Consider the following 19,775-nt stretch of genomic DNA (forward strand, 5'->3'; position numbering starts at 1 on the left):
CACTATCAAGGTTGAACGCGTAGGAGAGAAGACAAGGTTGTGATCACATGTTTCCAAGCTTGGTCATGACTTTTTGGGAGTCAAATATCACAGCAGGGAGAGTCCTCTACAAAATGTGCTACTCACAGGCTGTCACTGACCAGCAATCCGAATGCATAAAACGGGGTAACATGAGAGACACGAGTAGCAGACGATTCAGTAGCTTACTATAACTCTTCAGTGAGGACGTCATCACCCGTGTCCTAATCATTGCTGTTGGCCATGACACCTGACATGAGAGAATGCCTTCCACAGACAGCAACAACAGATCTCTCAACTTCAGTCGGTAAAAATGACACTGCTGCAAGTCTTATCAAATAATTATGGCATGTCAGAATTCCAATTAAAATAATCTAATGCTGAGTTTTATATAACAATAAATTCTTACAATTTATGGCATCTTCTTAACTCTTTCATGGGATTCTTTTTCTGAGAACACATTACTTTTCTTTTTTTCAACAACACATTACTGTGATCACTAGAGCAACAATGCATTAGTGTGTTCACTAGAGCAACAACGCATTAGTGTGTTCACTAGAGCAACAATGCATTAGCGTGTTCACTAAAGCAACGGCGCATTAGCGTGTTCACTAAAGCAACGGCGCATTAGCGTGTTCACTAGAGCAACGACGCATTAGCGTGTTCACTAGAGCAACGACGCATTAGCGTGTTCACTAGAGCAACGACGCATTAGCGTGTTCACTAGAGCAACGACGCATTAGCGTGTTCACTAGAGCAACGACGCATTAGCGTGTTCACTAGAGCAACGACGCATTAGTGTGTTCACTAGAGCAACGACGCATTAGTGTGTTCACTAGAGCAACGACGCATTAGTGTGTTCATTAGAGCAACGACGCATTAGTGTGTTCACTAGAGCAACAACACATTAGCGTGTTCACTAGAGCAACAACACATTAGCATGTTCACTAGAGCAACAACGCAATAGCATGTTCACTAGAGAAACAATGCATTAGTGCTCACTAGAGCAACAATGCATTAGTGTGTTCCCTGAAGCAACAATGCATTAGTGTGTTCACTGAAGCAACAATGCATTAGTGTGTTCACTAAAGCAACAATGACATAAAACGCACTAATATGCTACCATGTGTTAATGTGATCACTAAAGCTACAAAGTATTAGCAAGGTTAGTACAACCAGAATGTATTCATTACGTGTTGCCAGACAAATAAAGCTACAATGCATTGGATCACAAAATTCAAGTTTATCTCTCTTCATCAGGTTACAGACACACAGCAGTATCTGCAGTACGGAACTAGGAGAGTACACATGTCTGAAACATGTGACATGGAAAGTGAGCAACCCTGGTTCTCTGTATCTATGGTCTTCGGTTGATGATTAGCGTGATACTTGTGCAGAAGGTAAACACCTGGAAAGGGGGCACAGAGAGATCTCCTGATGGAAGTACCTTGGGAAGGAATGGTGTCTTCGGAGCAGGATGGTGTGGTGGTTTGGGTGCTATAACCACTGGAGTACTGCAGAGAGTCGCGGCTACTTTTCTGGTGTTCCAGGCTCAGACCACGGGTCAACACCATGGCCAGGTCACTGGCCGCTGTGGAGATTTCCTCCCCATGCTGTTAAAGAAATGAGACACAAGACTTACTGGAAATGAACAGAATGTCCCTCCCCTCTAAGGGAACAGCACTAGGTCATTCAACTAACCTTTAAGAGATAGCTACTGCCTGATTCCACTCCCTTTTAAGGGTGGCAGGGCTGCCCTATTTCCCTCCATAGGGTAGAAAAAGCAGCAAGAGCCCAGGAGAGCGCGAGAGTTCAACGGTACAAAAAGCAGCGGGAGCCGAGTAGAGCGTGAGAGTTCAACGGTACAAAGAGCAGCGGGAGCCGAGTAGAGCGTGAGAGTTTGGCGGTATTACAGCAGCGGGAGCCCAGGAGAGCGCGAGAGTTCGGCGGTATTAAAGCAGCGGGAGCCCAGGAGAGGATGATAGTTCGGCGGTAGTTAAAGCAGCGGGAGCCCAGGAGAGCGCGAGAGTTCGGCGGTATGAAAGCAGCGGGAGCCCAGGAGAGCGCGAGAGTTCGGTGGTATTAAAGCAGCGGGAGCCCAGGAGAGCACGAGAGTTCGGCGGTATTAAAGCAGCGGGAGCCCAGGAGAGCACGAGAGTTCGGCGGTATTAAAGCAGCGGGAGCCCAGCAGAGCGCAAGAGTTCGGCGGGAGCCCAGGAGAGCGCGAGACTTTGGCGGTATTAAAGCAGCGGGAGCCAAGGAGAGCGCGAGAGATCGGCGGGAGCCCAGGAGAGTGCGAGAGTTCGGCGGTATTAAAGCAGCGGGAGCCCACGAGAGCGCGAGAGTTCGGTGGTATTAAAGCAGCGGGAGCCCAGGAGAGCGCGAGAGTTCGGCGGGAGCCCAGGAGAGCGCGAGAGTTCGGCGGTATTAAAGCAGCGGGAGCCCAGGAGAGCGCGAGAGTTCGGCGGGAGCTCAGGAGAGCGCGAGAGTTCGGCGGTATTAAAGCATCTGGAGCCCAGGAGAGCGCGAGAGTTCGGCGGTATTAAAGCAGCGGGAGCCCAGGAGAGCGCGAGAGTTCGGCGGTATTACATCAGCGGGAGCCCATGAGAGCGCGAGAGTTCGGTGGTAAAAAAGCAGCGGGAGCCCAGGAGAGTGCGAGAGTTCGGCGGTATTAAAGCAGCGGGAGCCCAGGAGAGCGCGAGAGTTCAGCGGTATTAAAGCAGCGGGAGCCCAAGAGAGCGCGAGAGTTCGGCGGTATTAAAGCAGCGGGAGCCCAAGAGAGCGCGAGAGTTCGGTGGGAGCCCAGGAGAGCGCGAGAGTTCGGCGGTATTAAAGCAGCGGGAGCCCAGGAGAGCGCGAGAGTTCGGTGGTATTAAAGCAGCGGGAGCCCAGGAGAGCGCGAGAGTTCGGCGGTATTAAAGCAGCGGGAGCCCAGGAGAGCGCGAGAGTTCGGCGGTATTACATCAGCGGGAGCCCAGGAGAGCGCGAGAGTTCGGCGGTATTAAAGCACTGGGAGATCAGGAGAGCGCGAGAGTTCGGCGGTATTAAAGCAGCGGGAGCCCAGGAGAGTGCGAGAGTTCGGCGGTATTAAAGCAGCGGGAGCCCAGGAGAGCGCGAGAGTTCGGCGGTATTAAAGCAGCGGGAGCCCAGGAGAGCGCGAGTGTTCGGCGGTATTAAAGCAGCGGGAGCTCAGGAGAGCGCGACAGTTCGGCGGTATTAAAGCAGCGGGAGCCCAGGAGAGCGCGAGAGTTCGGCGGTATTAAAGCAGCGTGAGCACAGGAGAGCGCGAGAGTTCGGCGGTATTAAAGCAGCGGGAGCCCAGGAGAGCGCGAGAGTTCGGTGGTATTAAAGCAGCGGGAGCCCGGGAGAGCGCGAGAGTTCGGTGGTATTAAAGCAGCGGGAGCCCAGGAGAGCGCGAGAGTTCGGTGGTATTAAAGCAGTGGGAGCCCAGGAGAGCGCGAGAGTTCGGCGGTATTAAAGCAGCGGGAGCCCGGGAGAGCACGAGAGTTCGGCGGTATTAAAGCAGTGGGAGCCCAGGAGAGCGCGAGAGTTCGGCGTTATTAAAGCAGCGGGAGCCCAGGAGAGCGCGAGAGTTTGGCGGCATTAAAGCAGTGGGTGCCCAGGAGAGTGCAAGAGTTCGGCGGTATTAAAGCAGCGTGAGCCCAGGAGAGCGCGAGAGTTTGGCAGTTTTAAAGCAGCGGGAGCCCAGGAGAGCGCAAGAGTTCGGCGGTATTAAAGCAGCGGGAGCCCAGGAGAGCACGAGAGTTCGGCGGTATTAAAGCAGCGGGAGCCCAGGAGAGTGCGAGCGTTCGGCGGTATTAAAGCAGCGTGAGCCCAGGAGAGCGCGAGCGTTCGGCGGTATTAAAGCAGCGGGAGCCCAGGAGAGCACGAGAGTTCGGCGGTATTAAAGCAGCGGGAGCCCAGGAGAGTGCGAGAGTTCGGCGGTATTAAAGCAGCGGGAGCCCAGGAGAGCGCGAGAGTTCGGCGGTATTAAAGCAGCGGGAGCCCAGGAGAGCGCGAGTGTTCGGCGGTAGTTAAAGCAGCGGGAGCCCAGGAGAGCGCGAGAGTTCGGCGGCAGTTAAAGCAGCGGGAGCACAGGAGAGAGCGAGAGTTCGGCGGTATTAAAGCAGCGGGAGCACAGGAGAGCGCGAGAGTTCAGCGGTATTAAAGCAGCGGGAGCACAGGAGAGTGCGAGAGTTCAGCGGTATTAAAGCAGCGGGAGCTGAGGAGAGCGCGAGAGTTCGGCAGTATTAAAGCAGCGGGAGCCCAGGAGAGCGCGAGAGTTCGGTGGTATTAAAGCAGCGGGAGCCCAGGAGAGCGCGAGAGTTCGGTGGTATTAAAGCAGCGGGAGCCCAGGAGAGCGCGAGTTTGGCGGTATTAAAGCAGCGGGAACCCAGGAGAGCGCGAGAGTTCGGTGCTATTAAAGCAGCGGGAGCCCAGGAGAGCGCGAGAGTTCGGCGGTATTAAAGCAGCGGGAGCCCAGGAGAGCACGAGAGTTCGGCGGTATTACAGCAGCGGGAGCCCAGGAGAGCATGAGAGTTCGGCGGTATTAAACCAGCGGGAACCCAGCAGAGCGCGAGAGTTCGACAGTATTAAAGCAGCGGGAGCCCAGGAGAGCGCGAGAGTTCGGCGGTATTACATCAGCGGGAGCCCAGGAGAGCGCAAGAGTTCGGCGGTATTAAAGCAGCGGGAGCCCAGGAGAGCGCGAGAGTTCGGCGGTACTAAAGCAGCGGGAGCCCAGGAGAGTGCGAGAGTTCGGCGGTATTAAAGCAGCGGGAACCCAGGAGAGCACGAGAGTTCGGCAGTATTAAAGCAGCGGGAACCCAGGAGAGCGCGAGAGTTCGGCGGCATTAAAGCAGCGGGAGCCCAGGAGAGCGCGAGAGTTCGGCGGTATTAAAGCAGCGGGAGCCCAGGAGAGCGCGAGAGTTCAGCGGGATTAAAGCAGCGGGAGCCCAGGAGAGCGCGAGAGTTTGGCAGTTTTAAAGCAGCGGGAGCCCAGGAGAGCGCGAGGGTTCGGCGGTAGTTAAAGCAGCGGGATCCCAGGAGAGCACAAGTGTTCGGCGGGAGCCCAGGACAGTGCGAGAGTTCGGCGGTATTAAAGCAGCGGGAGCCCAGGAGAGCGCAAGAGTTCGGCGGTATTAAAGCAGCGGGAGCCCAGGAGAGCACAAGTGTTCGGCGGGAGCCCAGGACAGTGCGAGAGTTCGGCGGTATTAAAGCAGCGGTAGCCCAGGCGAGCGCGAGAGTTCGGCGGTATTAAAGCAGCGGGAGCCCAGGAGAGCGCGAGAGTTCGGCGGTATTAAAGCAGCGGGAGCCCAGGAGAGCGCGAGAGTTCGGTGGTATTAAAGCAGCAGGAGCCCAGGAGAGCGCGAGAGTTCGGCGGTATTAAAGCAGCGGGAACCCAGGAGAGGGCGAGATTTTGGCGGTATTAAAGCAGCGGGAGCCCAGAAGAGCGCGAGAGTTCGGTGGTATTAAAGCAGCGGGAGCCCAGGAGAGCGCGAGGGTTCGGTGGTATTAAAGCAGCGGGAGCCCAGGAGAGCGCGAGAGTTCGGCGGTATTAAAGCAGCGGGAGCCCAGGAGAGCGCGAGAGTTCGGTGGTATTAAAGCAGCGGGAGCCCGGGAGAGTGCGAGAGTTCGGCGGTATTATAGCAGCGGGAGCCCAGGAGAGCGCGAGAGTTCGGTGGTATTAAAGCAGCGGGAGCCCGGGAGAGCGCGAGAGTTTGGTGGTATTAAAGCAGCGGGAGCCCGGGAGAGCGCGAGAGTTCGGCGTTATTAAAGCAGCGGGAGCCCAGGAGAGCGCGAGTGTTCGGCGTTATTAAAGCAGCGGGAGCCCAGGAGAGCGCGAGAGTTCGGCGGTATTAAAGCAGCGGGAGCCCAGGAGGGTGCGAGAGTTCGGTGGTATTAAAGCAGCGGGAGCCCAGGAGAGCGCGGGAGTTCGGCGGTATTAAAGCAGCGGGAGCCCAGGAGAGCGCAAGTGTTCGGCGGTATTAAAGCAGCAGGAGACCAGGAGAGCGCGAGAGTTCGGCGGTATTAAAGCAGCGGGAGCCCAGGAGAGCGCGAGAGTTCGGCGGTATTAAAGCAGTGGGAGCCCAGGAGAGCGCGAGAGTTCGGCGGTATTAAAGCAGCGGGAGCCCAGGAGAGCGCGAGAGTTCGGCGGTATTAAAGCAGCGGGAGCCCAGGAGAGCGCGAGAGTTCGGTGGTATTAAAGCAGCGGGAGCCCAGGAGAGCGCGAGAGTTCGGTGGTATTAAAGCAGCGGGAGCCCGGGAGAGCGCGAGAGTTCGGCGGTATTAAAGCAGCGGGAGCCCAGGAGAGCGCGAGAGTTCAGCGGTATTAAAGCAGCGGGAGCCCAGGAGAGCGCAAGAGTTCAGCGGTATTAAAGCAGCGGGAGCCCAGGAGAGCGCGGCAGTATTAAAGCAGCGGGAGCCCAGGAGAGCGCGAGAGTTCGGCGGGAGCCCAGGAGAGCGCGAGAGTTCGGCGGGAGCCCAGGAGAGCGCGAGAGTTCGGTGGTATTAAAGCAGCGGGAGCCCAGGAGAGCGTGAGAGTTCGGCAGTATTAAAGCAGCGGGAGCCCAGGAGAGCACGAGAGTTCGGCAGTATTAAAGCAGCGGGAGCCCAGGAGAGCGCGAGAGTTCGGCGGTATTAAAGCAGTGGGAGCCCAGGAGAGCGCGAGCGTTCGGCGGTATAAAGCAGTGGGAGCCCAGGAGAGCGCGAGAGTTCGGCGCTTTTAAAGCAGCGGGAGCCCAGGAGAGCGCGAGCGTTTGGCGGTATAAAGCAGTGGGAGCCCAGGAGAGCGCGAGAGTTCGGCGGTATTAAAGCAGCGGGAGCCCAGGAGAGCGCGAGCGTTCGGCGGTATAAAGCAGTGGGAGCCCAGGAGAGCGCGAGAGTTCGGCGGGAGCCCAGGAGAGCGCGAGAGTTCGGCGGGAGCCCAGGAGAGCGCGAGAGTTCGGCGGTATTAAAGCAGCGGGAGCCCAGGAGAGCGCGAGAGTTCGGCAGTATTAAAGCAGCGGGAGCCCAGGAGAGCGCGAGAGTTCGGCAGTATTAAAGCAGCGGGAGCCCAGGAGAGCGCGAGAGTTCGGCAGTATTAAAGCAGCGGGAGCCAAGGAGAGCGCGAGTGTTCGGCGGGAGCCCAGGAGAGCGCGAGAGTTCGGCGGGAGCCCAGGAGAGCGAGAGAGTTCGGCGGTATTAAAGCAGCGGGAGCCCAGGAGAGCGTGAGAGTTCGGCAGTATTAAAGCAGCGGGAGCCCAGGAGAGCGCGAGAGTTCGGCAGTATTAAAGCAGCGGGAGCCCAGGAGAGCGCGAGAGTTCGGCAGTATTAAAGCAGCGGGAGCCCAGGAGAGCGCGAGCGTTCAGCGGTATAAAGCAGTGGGAGCCCAGGAGAGCGCGAGAGTTCGGCGGTATAAAGCAGTGGGAGCCCAGGAGAGCGCGAGAGTTCGGCGGTATAAAGCAGTGGGAGCCCAGGAGAGCGCGAGAGTTCGGCGCTTTTAAAGCAGCAGGAGCGCAGGAGAGCGCGAGCGTTCAGCGGTATAAAGCAGTGGGAGCCCAGGAGAGCGCGAGAGTTCGGCGGTATTAAAACAGCGGGAGCCCAGGAGAGCGCGAGAGTTCGGCGGTATTAAAGCAGCGGGAGCCCAGGAGAGCGCGAGCGTTCGGCGGTATAAAGCAGTGGGAGCCCAGGAGAGCACGAGCGTTCAGCGGTATTAAAGCAGCGGGAGCCCAGGAGAGCGCGAGAGTTCGGCGGTATTAAAGCAGCGGGAGCCCAGGAGAGCGCGAGAGTTCAGCGGTATTAAAGCAGCGGGAGCCCAGGAGAGCGCGAGATTTCGGCGGTATTAAAGCAGCGGGAGCCCAGGAGAGCGCGAGAGTTCGGCGGGAGCCCAGGAGAGCGCGAGAGTTCGGCGGTATTAAAGCAGCGGGAGCCCAGGATAGCGCGAGAGTTCGGTGGTATTAAAGCAGCGGGAGCCCAGGAGAGCGCGAGAGTTCGGCGGTATTAAAGCAGCGGGAGCCCAGGAGAGCGCGAGATTTCGGCGGTATTAAAGCAGCGGGAGCCCAGGAGAGCGTGAGAGTTCGGTGGTATTAAAGCAGCGGGAGCCCAGGAGAGCGCGAGAGTTCGGTGGTATTAAAGCAGCGGGAGCCCGGGAGAGCGCGAGAGTTCGGCGGTATTAAAGCAGCGGGAGCCCAGGAGAGCGCGAGAGTTCGGCGGTAGTTAAAGCAGCGGGAGCCCAGGAGAGCGCGGCAGTATTAAAGCAGCGGGAGCCCAGGAGAGCGCGAGAGTTCGGCAGTATTAAAGCAGCGGGAGCCCAGGAGAGCGCAAGAGTTCGGCGGGAGCCCAGGAGAGCGCGAGAGTTCGGCGGGAGCCCAGGAGAGCGCGAGAGTTCGGCGGTATTAAAGCAGCGGGAGCCCAGGAGAGCGCGAGAGTTCGGCAGTATTAAAGCAGCGGGAGCCCAGGAGAGCGCGAGAGTTCGGCAGTATTAAAGCAGCGGGAGCCCAGGAGAGCGCGAGAGTTCGGCAGTATTAAAGCAGCGGGAGCCAAGGAGAGCGCGAGTGTTCGGCAGTATTAAAGCAGCGGGAGCCCAGGAGAGCGCGAGAGTTCGGCAGTATTAAAGCAGCGGGAGATGCTGAGCTGCAACAGACCAGTGAGTGTAAAGAAGTAAAAAGTAATCGAAGTGTGACGGCACCAGAAAGCAGGTAAGTGATTGGTTGGTAAGTATTTCTATATTTCTCGCTTTTTTTCCTAACTTGGGCTTCTAAATTTAAGTGCCTTGGTGTGGATTAAAAGATATACGTGTTCCAAATTTTAAAATTAATTAATTAATTAATTGAGATAGGAGACCAGGCAATGTGTTGTTGGTGCATGTGGGAGCTGGTGGAAACCATTGAGGTCCAAGGCGACCACAGCTGCAGCAAATGTTGGCTGCTCGAGGAACTTTGGCTCAGAGTTGATGAGCTGGAGTCCGAGATTCAGACACTACGACACATTAGGGAGGCGGAGCGGTACCTGGACACCAAGTTCCAGGAGGCAGTCACACCCACTAGAGTAATTACTTCCAATCTGGCTGATAGTCAGGAACAGGAGGGTGTGACTACAAGCGAGGCAGGTATTGGGATCCAGGAGGCAGTGATGGAGGAGCCTCAGCCCTTGGCCTTGTCTAACAGGCACGAGATTCTTGCTCCCTGTGTGGACGAGGGCAGGGACTGCAGGGAGGATGAGCAATCTGACCACAGCACCGTGGTACAGGGAACCATTCAAGTTGGGGTAGTAAAAAGAAATGTTGTAGTGATAGGGGATAGTACAGTTGGAAGGATAGACACTGTTCTCTGCAGCTGAAAGCGTGAGTCCCGAAGGCTGTGTTGCCTGCCCGGTGCCAGGGTTAAGGACATCTCCTCTGGGCTGGAGAGAAACTTGGAGTGGGAGGGGGAGGATCCAGTTGTCATAGTCCACGTAGGCACCAATGACATAGGTAGGACAAAGAAGGAGGTTCTGCTGAGAGAGTATGAGCAGCTTGGGGCTAAGTTAAAAAGCAGAACCACAAAGGTAATAATCTCTGGATTACTACCTGAGCCACGAGCGAATTTGCATAGGGTAAATAAGATCAGAGAAATGAACAAGTGGCTCAAAGGCTGGTGTGGGAGAAATGGGTTTTGATTTCTGGGGCATTGGCACCAGTACAGGGAGCTGTTCCGTTTGGGCGGACTTCACCTGAACCGTGCTGGGGCTAGAGTCCTGGTGAATCAAATAACTAGGGCTGGAGAGAGGGCTTTAAACTAAATAGGGGAGGGGGAAGAGGATCCAGGTGAGCGGGAATTTATAAAAATTAATGAGAAATGAGAAAGCAATAGTGCAGGATAGAGATGGGGGAAATAATAACCAGAGTGTGACAAGGGACAGAATGTTTAAAAATAAGAATGCAACAAAAAATGGGGCCAAAACAAGGAGAAATGGTAAAAAGACAAAGTTAAAAGCTCTATATCTGAATACACGCAGCATTCGTAACAAGATAGATGAGTTGACGGCACAAATAGATACAAATGGGTATGATCTGATCGCCATTACAGAGACGTGGTTGCAAGGTGATCAGGGCTGGGAACTGAATATTCCAGGGTATTTTGACAATTCGGAAGGATAGACAGAAAGGAAAGGGAGGTGGGGTGGCTTTGTTGGTAAAGGATGGGATCAGTGCAGTGGTGAGAAGTAATACTGGCTCAGAAGATCAAGATATAGAATCGGTTTGGGTGGAGATAAAAAATAATAAAGGGAAAATGTCTCTGGCGGGTGTTGTCTGCAGGCCCCCGAACAGTAGCAATACTGCTGGACAGAGTATAAATCAACAAATAATGGAGGCCTGTAAAAAAGGTACGGTAATAATCATGGGTGATTTTAATCTCCATATTGATTGGACAAATCAAATTGGCCATGGTAGCCTTGAGGAGGAGCTCATAGAGTGCATCCGGGATGGTTTCTGAGAACAGTATGTAATGGAACCAACCAGGGAGCAGGCTATCTTGGATCTGGTACTGTGTAATGAGACAGAATTAATAAATGATCTCATAGTAAAGGATCCTCTCGGAAAGAGTGATCATAGCATGGTTAAATTTCAAATTCAGTTGGAGGGTGAGAAAGTTGTATCTCAAACCAGTGCCCTGATCTTAAACAAAGGCAATTACAATGGCATGAGGACAGAACTGGCTAAAGTGGACTGGAAAAATAAATTAAAGAGTAAGACAGTTGAAATGCAGTGGCGGACATTTAAGGAGATATTTCATAACTCTCAACAAAAATATATTTCAGTGAGAAAGAAAGATTTTAAGAGAAGGGAGCACCATCCGTGGTTAACTAAGGAAGTAAAGGATGGTATCAAATTGAAAACAAAGGCATACAATGTTGCCAAGATTGGTGGGAGACCAGAGGATTGGGAAATTTTTAAAACCAGCAAAGGATGACTAAAAAAATAATAAAGAGGGAGATCATCAATTATGAGAGTAAACAGGCAAGAAACATTAAAACAGATAGTAAGAGCTTCTACAGGTATATAAAAAGGAAGAGAGTAGCTAAAGTAAACCTTGGTCCCTTAGAGGATGAGACTGGGGAATTAATAATGGGGAATGGGGAAACGGCAGAGACTCTGAACAAATATTTTGTATCTGTTTTCACGGTAGAAGACACTAACAACATCCCAATAATGGATAATCAAGGGGCCACAGGGAGGGGGCAACTAAAGACAATCACTATAACTAAGGAAATAGTACTTGGTAAAATAATGGGACTAAAAGATGACAAGTCCCCTGGATCAGATGGCCTGCATCCCAGGGTCTTAAAAGAAGTGGCTGCAGAGAGAGTGGATGCATTGGTTGCAATATACCAAAATTCCCTGGACTCTGGAAAGGTCCCAGCGGATTGGAAAACCGCAAATGTAACACCCCTATTTAAGAAAGGAGGGAGACAGAAAGCAGGAAACTATAGACCAGTTAGCCTAACATCTGTCGTTGGGAAAATGCTGGAGTCCTTCATTAAGGAAGCAGTAGCAGGGCATTTGGAAAATCATAATACAGTCAAGCAGAGTCAGCATGGTTTTATGAAAGGGAAATCATGTTTAACAAATTTGCTGGCGTTCTTTGAGGAGGTAACGAGCAGGGTGGACAAAGGTGAACCAGTGGATGTGGTGTATTGGATTTCCAGAAGGCTTTCGATAAGGTGCCACATAAAAGGTTACTGCATAAGATAAGAGCTCACAGAATTGGAGATAATATATTAGCATGGATAGAAAATTGACTAACTAACAGAAAGCAGAGAGTCGGGATAAATGGGTCATTTTCCAGTTGGCAAACGGTAATTAGTGGGGTGCCACAGGGATCGGTGCTGAGGCCTTAACTATTTACAATCTACATTAATGACTTGGATGAAGGGACTGAATGTAATGTAGCCAAGTTTGCAGATGATACAAAGATGGGTGGGAAAGCAAGTTGTGCAGAGGAGTCAAAGAACCTGCAAAGGGATATAGACAGGCTAATTGAGTGGGCAAACATTTGGCAGATGGTGTATAATGTGGGAAAGTGCGAGGTTATACACTTTGGCAGGGAAAATAAAAAAGCAAATTGTTATTTAAATGGAGATTACAAAATGCTACAGTTCAGAGGGACCTGGGGGTCCTTGTGCATGAAACACAAAAAGTTAGCATGCAGGTACAGCAAGTAATCAAAAAGGCAAATGGAATGTTGGCCTTTATTTCAAGGGGGTTGGAGCATAAAAGCAGGGAAGTCCTGCTACAACTGTACAGGGTATTGGTGAGACCACACCTTGAGTACTGCGTAGTTTTGGTCTCCTTATTTAAGGAAGGATATACTTGCATTGGAGGCAGTTCAGAGACGATTCACTAGGTTAATTCCAGGGATGAGGGGGTTGACTTATGAGGAAAGGTTGAGCAGGCTGGGCCTATACTTATTGGAATTTAGAAGAATGAGAGGTGATCTTATTGAAACATCTACGCAGAGAGGACATTTTCCCTCGTGGGGTAATCGAGAACTCGGGGGCACAGTTTTCGAATAAAGGGTCGCCCTTTTGGAACTGAGATGAGGAGGAATTTCTTCTCTCAGAGGGTCATAAATCTGTGGAATTCTCTGCCCCAGAGAGCTGTGGAGGCTGGGTCATTAAATACATTTAAGGTGGAGATAGACAGATTTTTGCAAGATAACGGAGTGAAGAGTTATGGGGAGCGGGCTCAAAGTGGCTTTGAGCCCAAGATCAGCCATGGTCTTATTGAATGGCGGAGCAGGCTCGAGGGGCCAAGTGGCCTATTCCTGCTCCTATTTCTTATGTTCTTATGTTAAAGAGGCCAGTACTCGCCCTTTCTGCTCCCCTTTAAAGGATTGGCATTTGCCCATCCTTTCCCTCTTTAGCGGGTTAGAACTGTGAGACGGGAGCAGGCAGTCAGAACTAGACTCGAATGCTCTCCTTCTGGTTGGGAATATCTGACAATTCTATGGCTGAAGCTAACAGGGGCATGTTTTTTTTTTCTCCAGATTTTAATGTAAACACCAATCTGATGGTAACGTGATAACTTGTCATCAGAGGTCTCCGATTGTATAAAGGACTGCCGGCGGGTGTCATCCAGCAAACATCATGGGTGCTGAGAGCAGCCAATGGAGGTGGTGAAATAAATAGGCGTGCGTACTGAAGTCCGACTGGGCTCTCCAAGAGAGCTAATAGGGACCAGCAGCACACTACAAGGAATAGCAGGGCTGTAACGGTTACTGTAAAGGCAGTTTAAATCTCTGTGCCCGCCACTGATGTAGTCTTAATTGAATGGCGGTACAGGCTCAAAGGGCTGAATGGCCTACTTCTGTTCCTATGTTTTTACTCCAGGGGATTTCCTGGGCTGAATTATGTGCTGCAGGTGCAATTGGATGACTGTGGTAATGGTACTGGCCCATCCCATTCCATATTAAGGGGTAAATACTGGTCCATCTTGAAAGCAAGATCCTGACACCTTAAGCCACAATGTAACCTGGCACATGGGGGGGGGAGTCCGTAAATATAGCACACTCACATACTGTACCTTAGCAGCAAGTGATGCTGCTGTCATGCGAGGCCTCTGAACTTCCTCCACGCTAATCCCCGGATAGACCATGGTGGCCGAGACCGCCTCTGCCTCCCGATAACGTTCAGCTGCCTCCTTGCGTCTCTGTAAAGTGTTCACCATTGGCTGGTCATAAGGACCAGGCTTCGACCAGTCCTAGAAAGTCGAGGAAAGCGCCCAGTGAATAGAAATGTTGAGACGGGGGAGAGTAATCGTTCACAGCAGGTGGGGGGGAGGAGCATTTAGTTCGATTGAGACATCACAGCGAGGCAGCTATTGAAGAGTTACAGAAGGACAGCATTCTGGGATTGCATAAAGTGTTTCAGTAGAGATGGCTCCGGTGAACGTCTTCACCCGACATCCAGTACTCTGCCACCCACGTCCTCTCCTGCCCTAAGTCCCGCTCGCCCATCACCCCTCATCGATCCCCGCTGACTTCCTGTCTCTCAGTGAATTGACTTCAATATCCTTGTCCTCATGTTACATCCCCTCACCCCACCCAGTCTCTGGAATCTTCTCCTCCCTTACTTCCCAGTACACAACCTCCACTCTTCCAGCTCTGGTACACTGCGCATCCCCTTCCCTCCACTGCACACCCAGTGGCAAGAGCTTTCACACTGACCTCACTGATCATGCCTTCCCTCACCTCCCAGACCTTTACTCCCACTTCCCAACAAAGCATCCGCCAACCTCCTTGTAAAGTGCCCTTGGATGTTGTATTGTGTGAGAGGTGCAACCAAACACTAGTTAGTGCTATTTAGGGGTTTTTTAAGTTTATTTTTTAGTTATTCATTCATAGGATGTGGGCGTCACTGGCAAGGTCAGCATTTATTTCCCATCCCGAATTGCCCTTGAGAAGGTGGTGGTGAGACGCCTTCTTGAACCGCTGCAGTCCGTGTGGTGAAGGTGCTCCCACAGTGCTGTTACAGAGGGAGTTCCAGGATTTTGACCCAGTGATGATGAAGGAACGGCGATATATTTCCAAATCAAGATGATGTGTGACTTGGAGGTGGTGGTGTTCCCATGTGCCTGCTGCCCTCGTCCTTCTAGGTGGAAGAGGTCACGGGTTTGGGAGGTGCTGCCAAAGAAGCATTGGCGAGTTGCTGCAGTGCATCTTGTAGGTGCTACACACTGCAGCCACGGTACACCGGTGGTGGAGTCAGTGAATGTTTAAGGTGGTGGATGGGGTGCCAATCAAGTGGGGCTACTTTGTCCTGAATGGTGTCGAGCTTCTCGAGTGTTGTTGGAGCTGCACTCATCCAGGCAAGTGGAGAGTATTCCATCACACTCCTGACTTGTGCCTTGTAGATGCTGGAAAGGCTTTGAGGAGTCAGGAGGTGAGACACTCGCCGCAGAATACCCAGCCTCTGACCTGTCCTTGTAGCCACAGTATTTATGTGGCTGGTCCAGTTAAGTTTCTGGTCACGTTGGGTGTCATTAAAGGCAGGCTTTGTTCTGTTGAGCTCATTCTCAACAAGAACTGGGCTGAGATTGTCCAAACCTATTTCATGTAGGAGTCTTACAGCCAGAGACAGAGGGGATGAAGTCAATGGAAAGGAAAATTGGGCGGCGTGTGTAACAACGCCTGTTTTGTGCTCCCGCCAAAGTTTAATTTCACCCCAGAGAATTTCCTCCCATCAGTCTTGGCCATTGGTCCCACAATCACTTTATTTTTCTCTCTACTCTGGAGTGCCTTTTATTGCTTCATTTTCTCTGCTGTTTTACATTGCCACTGTGGCGACACGCCACCACTGGACATAATCCGCTCACGGCGGCACAGACAGTCTAAGCAGAAGCCCCCAGCCGGGGGCCCTTTCCTCCAGCAACTTGTTTCCCGCAGGGACAGGCTTCCGGGAGCACTTCCTGTCTGGGAAGTATTTAAATGGATGCGCGGGCTTTTCTAGTTCCTGTTTGTCATGTGGTCAGAATAAAGCAGTTGTGTTTTCAATAGCTCTGGTCTCGACTCCCACGTTTGCCGCGGTATCTCAACACTGGTGACCCCGACGCTCAGGACGAATCCTAAGCTAGCATGGCGGATACAAACGCAGTCACGGTTAAATTACCAGACTTTTGGGAGAACCTCGCCGAAGCCTGGTTCGTTCAAGCTGAGTCCAGATTCCGGCTGAAAGGCATTACAGTCGACGCCACGAAGTACGACTACCTCGTCGCCTCACTCACCTACGCTACAGTCCCCAAGGTTTGGGCAGCGCTGCAGAATCCACCAACGGAGGGCAAGTACGAACATCTGAAGGCTGCGCTACTTAAAAAATTTCAAACGTCCTCTTACCAGCGCCACTGCCAACTCCTGGACCTCCCCGGCCTTGGTGACGCTTCACCATCAGACCTGCTTTCCCACATGCTGTCCCTCTCAGACGACAAAAATCCCGGCGCCCTTTCTCGCACGCTTTTCATTCGGCAGCTCCCCGCCAGCATCCGCCCGCTCATTGTGGAGTCTGACTCCACGGACCTGAATGATATAGCCGAAAAGGCCGACCGGCTGCTCTCTGCACAGGCCGCTCGCGACGTCACGCCCGACCTCACGGCAACGACCACGCGGTCTTCCCGGGCCGCTAGGCCCGACCGCCCTACCACTCCGGGTCACTGCTACTACCACACCCGTTTTGGCGCTAGGGCTCAACGCTGCACGCCACCGTGTACCTTCAAACCCCCCCCGCACCGGCCCCCGCGATGGCCGCGGGGCAGAAGGAGCCCCTACTGTACGTCACTGACGACAGAACCAACCGCCGATTTCTGTGCGACACAGGGGCCCAGCACAGCATCACCCCCGCCTCCGCCCTCGAAATCCAACGCGGCACACGGGGTATCACACTGGCTGCAGCCAACGGCTCTGAAATCCGCACATATGGCACCCGCATGGTCACGCTCGACCTCGCGGGCCGCCGCTACCGCTGGGAGTTCCTCACAGCCAAGGTCCTCTGCCCACTCATCGGCGCCGACTTCCTACGCGCCCACGGCCTCCTTGTCGACATTCCGAGGCACCGCCTCGTCGACATCAACACTATAGCCCCCATCCCCGGCGCCTTTACCCCGGCCCGTTCGGCCGGCCTGACGACCTACCTCCTCGCCAGAGCCACGGACGACTACTCGGCACTCCTAGCTGAGTTTCCCGCCCTCGCTAAACTGACCTTTTCGGCCAAAGCCGCCAAGCACGGTGTGGAGCACTATATCCCCACCACCGGCCCCCCAGTTTCTGCTCACGCCCGCAGACTCAACCCGGCCAAGCTGGAAATCGCGCGGGCCGAGTTCACCAACATGGAACAACTCGGCATCATCCGCCGCTCCAGCAGCCCTTGGGCCTCGCCCCTCCACATCGCCCCAAGCCCGGCGGAGGCTGGCGCCCTTGCGGGGACTACCGCCGCCTCAACGACGCCACCACCCCCGATCGATACCCGGTGCCACACATCCAGGACTTCTCGGCCCGACTGGCCGGACGAACCGTCTTTTCCAAAGTCGACCTGGTGCGCGGTTACCACCAAGTCCCCGTACACCCCGCGGACATCCCCAAAACGGCCGTCATCACCCCATTCGGCCTGTTCGAGTTCCTGAGGATGCCCTTCGGCCTCAAGAATGCAGCACAGGCTTTCCAGCGCCTTATGGACTCAGTCCTCCGGGACCTGAACTTCCTATTCGTCTATCTAGACGACATTCTCGTGGCCAGCTCCTCCAAACAGGAACACCTCGAACACCTTCGCATCCTGTTCGGGCGCCTAGCCCAACACGGGCTCATCCTCAGCCCGGCGAAGTGCCAATTCGGCCTAACCGAGATCGATTTTCTCGGTCACCACATCACCCCTGCTGGGGCCGTCCCCCTGCCCAACAAGGTGCAGGCCGTCCAGCAATTCCCCCGCCCCACAACCATCAAGGGCCTCCAGGAGTTCCTCGGGATGGTGAACTTCTACAACAGGTTCATCCCCAGAGCCGCAGCCCTTATGAAGCCCCTATACGACTCCCTCCGAGGAAAATCCGGCAAGATGGACGTAGCCTGGACCACTGACACGGCAGCCGCCTTTGACGCCACCAAAAACGCGCTCGCCGACGCCACTCTGCTCGCGCACCCGAGGGCCGATGCCCGGGTCGCGCTCACCACCGACGCCTCCGACCACGCGGTCGGGGCCGTGTTCGAGCAGTGGGTCAATGGCGCGTGGCAGCCACTTGCCTTCTACAGCCGCCAACTGCGCCCCCCGGAGGTCAAATACTCCACTTTCGACCGCGAGCTTCTCGCACTCCACCTGTCGGTCCGCCATTTCAGGTTCCTCCTGGAAGTCCGCCCCTTCACCGCGTATGTGGACCACAAGCCACTCACATATGCGATGGCCAAGCACACCGAACCCTGGTCCGCTAGGCAGCAACGCCAGCTCGCAGCCGTCTCCGAGTTTACTACGGACATTCAGCACGTCTCCGGTAGAGACAACGTGGTCGCCGACTGCCTTTCCCGCCCCGCCGTCTGTGCGAATCACCTCGCGGTCGACTACGCACAACTAGCAGCGGCCCAGCTCACAGACCCAGACCTCCTCTTGGCGGCTACCAGCCTGCCAGGGCTACGCCTAGCCAAGGTCGCGCACGGGCCCGAAGCCACGGCAGTGACGTGCGACGTCTCACTCGGCCAACCCAGGCCGGTCGTCCCTGAGACCTGGCGCCGCCGCGTCTTCGACGCACTCCACGGGCTCTCTCACCCGGGTTCCCGCGCATCCGTCAAACTCCTCTCCAAGCGCTTCGTCTGGCGCGGCCTCAGCAGAGATGTTCGGACTTGGGCCACCCCCTGCCTCGCCTGCCAACGGGCTAAGGTACAGCTGCACACCAAAGCACCCCTGGGAGACTTCGAGGTACCCAGCCGCCGCTTCGACCACGTACACGTCGACATCGTCGGTCCCCTGCCGCCATCGCAAGGCCAAACTTATCTCCTCACGATGGTCGACCGCTACACACGCTGGTCTGAGGCAGTGCCGCTGACCTCCACCACCACAGCCGACATCGCCAGGGCGTTCGTTAACACCTGGGTTGCGAGGTTCGGCGTACCGGCCGACATAACCTCCGACAGAGGCGCCCAGTTCACCTCCGAACTCTGGACGGCCACAGCACGCAACCTCGGGGTGACGCTCCACAGCGTACCACCTGCAGGCCAACGGACTTTGTGAACGCTTCCACAGGTCACTCAAGGCCTCACTCCGCGCCGGCCTGCAGGACAGTACCTGGACTGACCGCCTACCGTGGGTGCTACTCGGCCTACGCACCGCGGTCAAGGAAGACCTCCAGTCCTCGGCAGCGGAGTTAGTCTACGGACAACCGCTGCGCGTCCCAGGCGAATTCCTTCCGGAGCCTACCAAGCCTTGGTCGGCCGAACAGCAGCGGCTCGACTCTTTCTCTTCCGCTCAGCAGTTCGCCCCCCTTCCGGTCAACCGACACGACGAACTCGCACCTCATGTCCCGCCAAATTTACAGCAGGCGCGCTTCGTCTTCGTGCGACACGACGCGCACCGCGGGCCCCTGCGACCCCCGTACGACGGTCCGTACGAGGTACTACAAACCGGGGACAAGGTCTTCAAGCTGCGACTCGGCGACAGGGTCGAGACAGTCTCCATCGACCGGCTCAAACCAGCACACACAGAACCAGGGGAACAGGTCCCCGTGGCCCAGCCTCCAACTAGAGGCCGTCCCCCCGGCAAGCCAGCACAGCCGGCGGCGAACCGCCCGACCCAACCAACCAGACCGGCGACCACTCAGAGCCGCTGCGGCAGAACCATTAGACCACCGTCACGACTCGTCCACTCCTCCTAAGCGGATTCTGGGGGGAGCTCTGTGGCGACACGCCACCACTGGACATAATCCGCTCACGGCGGCACAGACAGTCTAAGCAGAAGCCCCCAGCCGGGGGCCCTTTCCTCCAGCAACTTGTTTCCCGCAGGGACAGGCTGCCGGGAGCACTTCCTGTCTGGGAAGTATTTAAGTGGATGCGCGGGCTTTTCTAGTTCCTGTTTGTCATGTGGTCGGAATAAAGCAGTTGTGTTTTCAATAGCTCTGGTCTCGACTCCCACGTTTGCCGCGGTATCTCAACACCACACCTTTTTTTTCCCTCTCTCTCGGTTTTTTCTCCCCTTGTTTGCTGTTTTTTTTTCTCTGCATCTTCCTTTGTCTGTCTCCTCCCCATCGCGCGCCGCCCCCCCCCAACCACGAACCA

The 19,775-nt window shown here is 54.8% G+C and overlaps 1 protein-coding gene across 1 annotated transcript in view; it reads right to left on the reverse strand.

The window, feature by feature from the left end:
- Positions 1 to 1,241: 1,241 nt before the first annotated feature.
- LOC147116225 (protein MTSS 2-like) overlaps positions 1,242 to 19,775 on the reverse strand; it is a 55,553-nt gene continuing 37,019 nt past the window's right edge. The window contains exons 9-10 of the mRNA XM_085990993.1: positions 13,559 to 13,735; positions 1,242 to 1,631 (exon numbers count right to left, since the gene is read on the reverse strand). Coding sequence (XP_085847119.1) covers positions 1,275 to 1,631; positions 13,559 to 13,735 — 534 coding nt within the window. The 3' untranslated portion in view covers positions 1,242 to 1,274. The remainder of the gene's footprint in view (positions 1,632 to 13,558; positions 13,736 to 19,775) is intronic.

The sequence above is a fragment of the Somniosus microcephalus genome, chromosome 6 (assembly GCF_052327205.1).
Source record: "Somniosus microcephalus isolate GS21.2 chromosome 6, FLI_Smic_1.0, whole genome shotgun sequence".
NCBI classification, from domain to species: domain Eukaryota; kingdom Metazoa; phylum Chordata; class Chondrichthyes; order Squaliformes; family Somniosidae; genus Somniosus; species Somniosus microcephalus.